Genomic DNA, 10085 nt, shown 5'->3' on the forward strand with positions numbered 1-10085 from the left:
ACTGAGGGATCAAGACATTAAGTCGCTTGCCAGATAACTCATAGTTAATAAGTAGCAGAGACAGGAGGCTGGTTTATTTTGTTTTTGTTTGAGACGGTTGTGCTCCATCGCACGGGCTGAAGAGTGGTGGCATAGTCTTGGCTCACTGAAGCCTCAAACGTCTGGGCTCCAGAGATCCTCCTGAGTAGCTGAGACGACAGGTGTGCACCACCATACCTGGCTAATTTTTTTGTATTTTTTGTAGAGATGGGGTTTCACCATGTTTCCCAGGCTGGTCTCGAACTCTTGGACTCAGTCGATCTGCCTGTTGTGGCCTCTCAAAGTGCTGGGATTACAGATCTGAGTCGCTGTGCCCGGTTAAGTTAGGAGGCTGGTTTAGAGCCTCTGCATTTAACCACTATGCTACTGAGGCCTCTTTTAGTTCCCTTTGGTGGAGAAATGCTGCTCAACCCTGCTTTTAGGAGCAGCTTAAGTGGGGCTGCCCCCAGGTATTTATAAAATTGTGTGCAGAGAAGTATTTGCACACAGACCCAGGACAGGAATGGGGGCAGCTTCTGGCTGACAGAAAAGGGAGATTTCTCCCCAGCCCACTTGGATAAAGATTCATGGGGAATTTTCTAAGGTAGAGTGGGCTCTCTTAAAACCAGTTGAAAGCTGGAGAAGGAAAATGACAAATTTCTCTCTGGCTTTTCTCTTCCACGAATAGGATATGTTTTTATTAAATGAATGAATGTTAAATGAACCACATTGAGACTGGATTCCAGCAGCTGATACCAAGTTTACAGCATAATAGAGGAGTCACTTCAGGGTAAAAAAAAAAAAAAAAAAACCTGTTATGGGCATCTTCCACATACATAGTAAGAGGGTTTGTAGAACCAATGTCTCAGGCTAGCAATTGGCAAATGAGACATTGTTGAACCAGAGGCTGGCAGCTTTGAACTGCGGGTGCCCCTTCTGCATGTGTAGAATGAACAGGCTGGAGGTCTGCGGTTGTCAGTGATTCCTAAGCCTGAATTCACAGCCCACCATGAGCGTGCTTTAGGCCTGCATGGCTTGCAGATTTGTTTTCTGTTTTCTTCCTGGTCCAGAGGGCCAGCTCTAATGAATGGATGTTCCTATATTGATATTTTTAATTTCCAAATTATTGTTTACCACTTTACTTGTGGCAAGTGAAATCCTGGTTGGTTTGAGGGTATAAAAAATAGTAAGTATTTGGCCCTCTCTGGAGCCTCCAAGGGTGGCCCCTCCACCACTCACCACCACCAACTTTGAGCTCAAGGTTGAAGAGGAAATGCTGCTTGTGGCAGAAATGCCCTTTTCCTGTTTTTGCCCTGGCACAGATTCTTTGACATTCATTGGTGCTCCAGGGTTAACTTCACAAGTTTCTCCCATGAGAAGGGGAGCGACGTGTTGTGAGATGCTCATCCTTCCCCAGGGAATCCAGAGATAGCCTGGAGCCCAGGCCCTGCTTCCACAGGAGGCCTCAAAACCTGGCACCTGCCCTGACTGGGCCCTCAGTATGCTGGGCACCTCCGGCTCTGATCAGCTGGGCTCAGGGAGGAGCGACATGGGGAATTTGTCTCATGGGTAATATCTCAACTTTCTCTTCTGCTTTAATAGACACAGGTTACTTCACTTAGGGAATGGAAAACCACTCTTGCTTTCTGTTCTCTAAAAGTATCTTGGTTTTAAAACTTACAACAGACTTCTGGAGGGCTGATTACATGGGTGTGTTTGCTTTATGATGTCATTGAGCTGTACATTTACAACTTAAGCAATTTTCAGTACCTATATTTTACCTCAACAACAAGACGACTTTGTGATTTATCATGAAAGGAGCATCGTCTCATCTGTTACCAAGAAAGAACAAAAGGAAGAAGGGTGATGCAGGATGAAGCTAATCTATTTTGACTGATGTGAAAATGGCAGGCTCAGGTGAAGGTGAGGACTGATTCAATAATTTTAGGTCTTTATCCTAAAGAAACAAAGATATATGCAACATTTTAGCAGCGTTATAGTAGGAAGTTTGGAAACAACTAAATACCAGGTAATAGTTAAATAAATGATGGCACAACCAAAATAGGATGCTGTTTACCCATTAAAAAGGATACTACAAATGTTTATTCATTAAAGCCACTTATAACAATATAGTACAATCCCATTTTAAAAAGAAAGACATATTTTACACGTATGCGTAGAAAATCAGGAAGAAAGTATACCATATTTTTTTTTTTTTTTTTTTTTTTTTTTTTTTTTTTTGAGACGGAGTCTCGCTGTGTCGCCCAGGCTGGAGTGCAGTGGCCGGATCTCAGCTCACTGCAAGCTCCGCCTCCCGGGTTCCCGCCATTCTCCCGCCTCCGCCTCCGAGTAGCTGGGACTACAGGCGCCCGCCACCGCGCCCGGCTAGTTTTTTGTATTTTTAGTAGAGACGGGGTTTCACCGTGTTAGCCAGGATGGTCTCGATCTCCTGACCTCGTGATCCACCCGCCTCGGCCTCCCAAAGTGCTGGGATTACAGGCTTGAGCCACCGCGCCCGGCCCGAAAGTATACCATATTAACAGATTATTTCTAAGGTGAAGAATTATGAGTTGTTCTTATTTCCTTATCTACTTAAGTTTTTTCTCTCCAATGGGCAGGCATTGCTTGTACCATACAGTACGCAAGGAAGTGCGTGTTTGGGACAGCAGTTTGGGCTCTCAGCCTCCTTAAGAGAGTCAGGTCTGCCTCATCCCCATATCTGCTAGTTGAGCAGAGGCCAGGGCTGTGCGAGCGGCTCTCCAACAATTGTCTTTACAAAGTATAAAAAGTCATCAGTGATCCCAGAAGCATGTTTGTATCTCAAATTCAGAGATTCAAGAGGGCCTTAGTTTAACCTCACTGGTGCTCAAATTTTATTTGTAAAGGAGCGGCCTCTCCTCTTTCACCGGCCCCTCTGAAATGCAAGGGCTGGGAGAGCAATTCCGCCTCCATGTAGGGGTTTCACAGAGATTTTCTTTAGAGACAGAGGGATTCCATTTCAAAGGTTAAGCTGACCCCTTCATTTTATTTTAGGTCTACAGAATTTTAGACTTGATTATATTAAAAAAAAAAGAGTCTGATGTTTACATTATATAACTCTGCCAAAGGCAGTTCTCTTTAGTTCATTACCTCCTCGAGACTCTGGGCACAGTATCCCAGGTATCAAGAAGTACTTGTTCCCTTGCAGTTGGAGACTCAAGCAACTCGCCCTGAGACAGGGTCCTTGGAAAGAAAGACCTGAATGGTGTGGAGGAAAGAGCCCTGAGCTGGGAGATAAGGTCCCTCCAGCTACTGCTCCAACCCTGACTTGCTGTGTGCCTTTGATCAAGCTGTCTCTGGGCTTTATCCACCCCCTTTGTAAAATGGGTGGGGAAGAGGTTGAGATAGCATGGGTGCCTCCAGCTCCGTCAACATGATTCTGAGAACTCTGCGGGTAGCTCTGGCTTGCCCCTTTCCACACCCTACCCCGATGTGCGCACAACAGTATTGTGACCCTTGTGGTGTACTGTAGATTTTACCTAGTTTTGTTTCCTGTCAAACACATAAAGAAAAAGTACTCTTTCCCACCCCACCCCCACTAAAATAATAATCATAAGAATGAATACATAGGGAGGAAGACTGGAAAAAATGAAAGGGAAGGACTTGCTCCCTCAAAAGGAAGGATCTCAGTTTGAAGTAACGTAGTGGCTGTTGCCCAGGGTTAGACGTATCTCTCGGAAAGGCTGGACTTGCCTCCCGATTTGACCACAGGCCTGAAAGAAAGGAAAGCGACCATCATTGTAGCGAGAACCCCATCAGTGCAGCTTCCATCCAGCCATGTCCAGCCTCCCAATCCCCCAGCCTTTGAAAGGTCTGAGAACCTGCTCCTGGGGCACCAGCATGGGATTGGCTGAATGACCTCAGCACAGCACCCCTGCTAAATGTCTTACTTGCGGCATCTCATGTAATCCTCACAGCGGCCTTAAGGGTGGGCGCTGAGCTTGAGAAGTTAAACTTGCCCAAGGTCACACATCTAGGTGGTGGCTGAGCCAGGATTAAACGGAGTTAGTGTAGCTTCCTGCAACCCTTGTCAAGGTCTCCACAGAGGTGTGAGAGTGAGACTGATAACCAAAGTCATTAGCTGACCTGATTCTCAGCCCCGGAGGATCACAGGGAGAGAAGAGGAAGTGAGCAAATCACCATCATCAGCCAAATGATGTTACGCTAAAAACGTGTTAGTGGCCGGGCGCGGTGGCTCACTCCTGTAATCCCAGCACTTTGGGAGGCCAAGGCGGGCGGATCACGAGGTCAAGAGATCGAGACCATCCTGGTTAACATGGTGAAACCCCATCTCTATTAAAAATATAAAAATTAGCTGGGCGTGGTGGCGGGCGCGTGTAGTCCCAGTTACTCGGGAGTCTAAGGCAAGAGAATCACTTGAACCCAGGAGGCAGAGGTTGCAGTGAGCCAAGATCACGCCATTGCACTCCAGTCTGGGCGGCAGAGCGAGACGCCATCTCAAAAAAAGAAAAAGAAAAGAAAGAAAGAAAGAAAGAAAAAAAGTGTGAATTCAGCACCAGGCTAGCACCTCGTAGACATGCTAATTCATCATGAGTGTCATGTCTGCACTCTCAGCCCTCTAAAACCTCTCTGTTGAAGCGGAGCGGCCCACCATCATCACTGAGTATATTAACTCAGGTGTTGGAATTCCCCAGATGTGTCTAATCTGTATAGCTTTGTATTTTAAGGCAGAACTTTATTCTCAGTTATTCATCTCAAAATGAGAGTTTTGAGAAAAGGGATGATTCTCCTGCAAAATTTCCCAAGTGTACCCTGAATAATAAAAATGCTAAAACTTTTCTCCTTTTTTTTTTTTTTTTTTTTTTGAGATGGAATCTTGCTCTGTTACCCAGGCGGGAGTGCAGTGGTACAATCTCAGCTCACTGCAACCTCCGCCTCCTGGGTTCAAGAGATTCTCCTGCCTCAGCCTCCTGAGTAGCTTGGATTATAGGCATGCACCACAATACCTGGCTGATTTTTAAAGAGTCTTTATCCCCTTGGTATATCCCCTATAACATATGCATTGGAAATTCATTGCGTTTTCATTGGTAAAAATAACAATGTGTAAAGTCCTGAATTTGGATTTCCTCAGAAAAATGTAAAGGCGTATAAAATGCAAGCTCCAGGTATAAAATGTAAAATATTTCATCTATTTAATAGAACTGGTGTACATATTCGGTTATCCTTAACACTTCAGCCTGCAACCACGGGGAAGGTGTCTGAGCTTTGGATGGAAGTTGCAGCTCCCCAGCAGTATGATCTTGGACAAATCACTAAATGTTCTAAGCCTCAGTTTCCTTATTTGTACAATGCAGGTAATCGTGACTACTTTAAAGGTTGTTATAAAACTTAAAATTAAAAAAGTCTATCTATAAAGCATGTAACATGCATTATAGGCTTTCATCAAATGGTTATTATTATTGATAATCTGAGTTTAATTGTACCTTTGCCACTTTACTAATCCCTGAGCCATGAGATGGGACAAGGTTGCTGTGAGGATTAAGAGAGATGGGGTGTATTACCCCTATCACAGGTCTGACTAGAGCAGGCACTTGTTAGATGCTACCACAGGGATGCCTCAGCCAACGGGTGAAGAGAGGAAGTTTATAACAATGAGTGTGTGTGTGTGTTTTAATCATTTCAGAATGATCGTGGGCTGAAACTGGATGGGCACTCACTTGAGCTGCCAGAGAGCTAATTGTCCCTGCATCTCATTCCCCTTTTTTCTACTCCAGTCCTTGACAGCAAAGCAAGGTCCTACATGACACAGAGAAATTAGGAAGCAAAGCCATTATTTTTTTGGTTCAGCTGATAAAAATTGGCTCTCCCTCAAAAAACTAGACCAGCCAAGTAGGAAAAAAAAAAAAAACGGTTTTCTTAAGAAAACAACAAAACCCAGATGGAATAATCAGAATAAAGAGGAGGTCAGGTCCTCCAAGGAGCTAGGATGAATTGGGGAATCCCTCAGGTTTTTTTTTTTTTTTTTTTTAAGTTCCAGGCCAAATAAGATGGAGATTTACTGGAGTCACCCTGTGTTGACACCAGCCTAACCTGGGCCTACTTTTTCTCAAGGATGCAGGCCAGATGCCAGCCTTGGCCTCTCTTTGCTCAGAAACTACCTGACTCCCTGCCCCAGGACTCCACGGCCATGACCTCTCTCTGGGAAAAGTTCCTACTATTTGCTATTGGGGAAACCAGGACCCCACCCCAGGGCTGGCTGAGGTGAGCAGGCTGAGCATTCAAAGAGACTCACCTGGGACATTTGCAAACACGTCTTCGGTTCCCTGGATAAGGAAAAAGAAGGGAAAAAGTGAGTGCCCCCATCCACCAATAGTCCCCAAAGACCGTGTTTTTGTTTTGCTTTGTTTTGTTTTTGTTGTTGTTGCTGCTGCTGCTGCTGTTTTTTTGGTTTTACAAAAAATCATTTCAGAACGATCATGGGCTGAAATTGGATGAGGCAAATAGGGAATTGCCCCTACGAATTCTCCTTCCTTTCCCCTATTTCTTTGAGGATTATAACTCTTGAGAGCCGGGTAAGGGCTTCTTATCCATCCTTCGCCTTAAGCATCAATTTTTTAAAAATTGCAACTACAGACGCGGGCGAAAGCAGAGAGCCTGCAGACCTGATACGGCACCTCCCTTGCATGGGCCCCAAAGCAGAGTAGGCGGTTCGCGGGAAGAGGGCCAAGGACGAACCTCAAACTGGTCGTGGTTTTGACTTAACCCCCCTGGGCACTTGACCCAGGGCCACAGCGGCCCCCTGCTGGCGGGCGTTTGTCGTGTGTCCCGACGTGTGCGCACGCTGCGGGCTTGGCTGACCGAACGCACCCGCTGCAGCGGCTCTGGGAACAGGGCTTTGTCTACCGAAACCTCTGAGAGCGCAAGGAGCGGGAAGGGCTTTCTCGCATTCTATCTCCAGGAAAAGTGCCTGTACCTGCTGGGCAGCTCGGGAGTCCCAGAAATCTCAACCCCACACCCCGCAAGGTCCACCTGGAGCTAGCAGCGCCAAAGGCAGGAGCAGAGCCTTCTCCTCCCGGCCGCGATTCCTCGGGACTTACTGTGGTTGCAGTAAAGGGTGATGACCAGTGACAGGAGAAGGACCCCGCAGGTCCCGGCCAAGGGCGCCCAGATGTAGATATCACAGGCGAAGTCCAGTCCTCTCGTGTTCACTGACGACACCAAAGACGCCGACATTTATTTAGGAGCGGGCCCGGGACCTCCCAACCGCCCCACCATCCCAGGCACGTCTCTCCGCCTCAGGTCTCGGTTTCCCACCACTTGGACAGCCCTTGACCTACAGTATCACGGCTCCCCCTGGCATGGGCTCTCCCCGCGGTCCGTGCCGCCCCCGCTCCAAGCCCCCGCACGCCTCACCTGAGCCCCCCGCCGCTGGCCAGCACGCCTCTGGGCGCAGGGACAGGGGCTGCGACGCGGTGGTGGGCGCCGGTGTGGGTGGTCGCGGCGCTGGCGTAGTGGTGGGCTTCGCTGCAGGGGCAACAGAGCGTGGTTGGGGGCCAGGCTGGGATTATGGACGCGCCCCCGCCCCAGCCCCAGCCTCGGGCGCCTTTCCCCACCGGAACGCCTCCACCCGGTTTTCCTGGGAGAAGGGGTGGCAGAGGAGACGGGATGGGTACCCCGGAATGGGCGCGGACCCCTGTGCTCGGGCCTTGGCGTAGCCAAGCGCACGAGGCGACCCGCCCCAGCGCAGGAGCCCGCTCCCCTGCACCTGTCCTCTCTCCCCGGCAACCAGCAACCCTGGAGCGCGGGTTGATTGCTGTCCGCATTTTACCCACGAGCAAACGGAGGCGTAGAGAATTTAAGTCATTTGCCCAGAACCACGCAAGCATCCGAACTCGAGCCCAGATCGGCCGGACGTAAAACACTATCCCTAGTCCCTACTCGGCCGCACGTTAGCCTCAGTTTGCTGTGTCTGTGAAATGGGAACAATATCTAAGTCTCTTCCAGGTGCGCTAAGAGGCTTGAAAGCAGGGCCTATGTGTGGAAAACAGGTTGAGGTGAACCCCAAGCCCCACGCGGAGAGGTGCCGCACCCTGCGCCCGGACCTGGCAGGAAGACCGGCACGAAGTGGCTGAAGTACATGATGGAGTTGCTCAGGGCCGAGCAGAAATAGTAGCCCTCGTTCTCCTGGCGGAAGTCACGTAGGGTGAGGACGAAGGTGTCCCCCATCTTCTTGCCCCAGAACCGCTGGGTGTCCAGCCCCTCCGCCACCTTGGCCTTGCTTTGGGAGAGGTATAGGAGGAAGGTGGGGCGGGCGGCGGTGCCGCGCGGTTGGAAGAGCCACGAGCAGCCCGACGTCGGGTTGGACAGCAGCACCTGGCACTTCAGCTCCACCGTCTCTCCCAGGTTCCAGATCCGATCCAGCGGCGACACCCGGAACTGGCTTGGCCTGGCGGCGTCTGCAGGCAGCAGGCAGAGAGGCTGAGCCCCGAGTCCCGCGCCCCCCGCCCGCCCCATCCCCTGCCTTTTCGGGGGTCTCAAACTCACGGAGCAGCAAGACCAGCGGCAGGAGCAAGGCGGTCACGGGTGGGGCCATGACACGCTCCCCAGGACGCGGCTCGGTTCGAAGCTCGGGCGCCACGGGAGGCGCGCGGGAGCCGGTGGGGAGGGGAGGGGGGGAAGTTGCTCCCTTTGACCAGCCTGGAGCCTGATTTCGCATTTGGAGGATGTGATGTCACCCGAAGCCCCCGCCGAGGAGAGTCACCCTCCTTTTCGCGGTTGTCGCCTTCCAGCCCGGTGAGGAGGCTGGGGCCTGTGAATGGGGCCGTCGAGGCAGCCTGGTCAGTCAACTGGGGGCAGCTGAAAACTGCGGGTTCGGAGATGAGGAAAAGGGCTTGGAAATAGTCCCTGGAAATGGTTGTGTTAGGAGAATGACAGAGTGGGTGAAGGGAGATCAAAGATTTCAAGAAGTGAGGGCGAGAGTCGGCAGGAAAGGAGGGGAGTGTCCCTTCCTTTGCCTTCACTAAAGGCGTCTCTTGTACTGTCACCCTGGGACTTTTTGTCGGCAAAATGGGCACTGAAGGGCTGAAAAGGAAGAGGAGCTAGCCACCTGCCCGCTTCTCAGGAACTCGCGCAGAGCAGCCCCAGTGTTCACCGAGGAAGGGTCCTCTCCCTTCCCCCAGGAAATTTCCATGAGGGCGGCAGCAGCCGAAGCTTTGGGTGGCAGTGTCAGTGCGCTGCTGACCTCATCCTTCCGGCCTTTCATCCAGCGGCTAAACTCACCAAACAGTCTCATCTCTTCTTGGAGCCTTTGCATCAGCCCCTACACTAGTTTCTCTCCTGACCAGTCCTCCAGCCACGTTGTTATAAAAATTATTATTCTCATAAAGGGGATCTAACAGCGTCACTCCTACAGCCTCCCATGACCTGCATTGCTGGATGGAAACTCAACCCTCAGCTTGATTGACCAGCCCTTGGGTGCTGGCTCCTCCTAGCCTCCGCACAGCCCCCTGCCCTGCCTTTCCCAAACACCTGCAGCTGCAGCTGCAGCTTCACAGGCTTGAGGTCATTCAACCCTTGTGCTCTGTGCTTTCACGCCCTTGCACTTGCTGTAGATCCGCCTGGAATGCTGGTCTGTGAAAGCCCTGGAGGCAGCTCCTGTGCAGTCTCATTTGGACCTCATTTGTTTCACCCCCAGCTCTGGGTGCTCGGCTGGGAGGTGTGGGTGTGGGTGAATGCTTGGGTGGAGGCGGTTTTCTCTCTTCTGTCCCTAGCACACATGTGTCCCCTTCCTTTCTGTTTCTTTTTTTTAAAAAAAAAAAAAAAAAAAGAAAGAAAGAAAGACTGGAGTCTGGCTGTTTTACTCAGGCTGGCCTTGGGACTCCTGGGCTCCAGTGATCCTCCTGCCCCAGCCTCCTGAGTAGCTGGGACTACAGGCTCATCCTTCCTTTTTGCCTGTTTTTGTCCTGAAATCTTCTAACCCCAGTGGCATGCCCTCTTCCCATTTCTTCAGGGCTTCTGAGTCTTTCCACTTTGAATCCCATTGTGGCTGCACCTCACATTACTACTGC

The 10085-nt window shown here is 50.2% G+C and overlaps 1 protein-coding gene across 1 annotated transcript; it reads right to left on the reverse strand.

The window, feature by feature from the left end:
• Window positions 1-3021: 3021 nt before the first annotated feature.
• On the reverse strand, window positions 3022-9622 carry CD8A (CD8a molecule). Its single transcript, XM_033175378.1, has 6 exons — window positions 8563-9622; window positions 8121-8474; window positions 7432-7542; window positions 7116-7226; window positions 6311-6341; window positions 3022-3770 (listed from the first exon to the last, which is right to left on the reverse strand). The coding sequence occupies exons 1-6, from the start codon at window positions 8732-8734 to the stop codon at window positions 3719-3721; spliced, it is 831 nt and encodes a 276-aa protein (XP_033031269.1). The 5' UTR covers window positions 8735-9622; the 3' UTR covers window positions 3022-3718.
• Between the last annotated feature and the right edge of the window lie 463 nt (window positions 9623-10085).

Source organism: Trachypithecus francoisi, unplaced genomic scaffold (assembly GCF_009764315.1).
Source record: "Trachypithecus francoisi isolate TF-2019V2 unplaced genomic scaffold, Tfra_2.0 Lachesis_group17, whole genome shotgun sequence".
Classification (NCBI taxonomy): Eukaryota; Metazoa; Chordata; class Mammalia; order Primates; family Cercopithecidae; genus Trachypithecus; species Trachypithecus francoisi.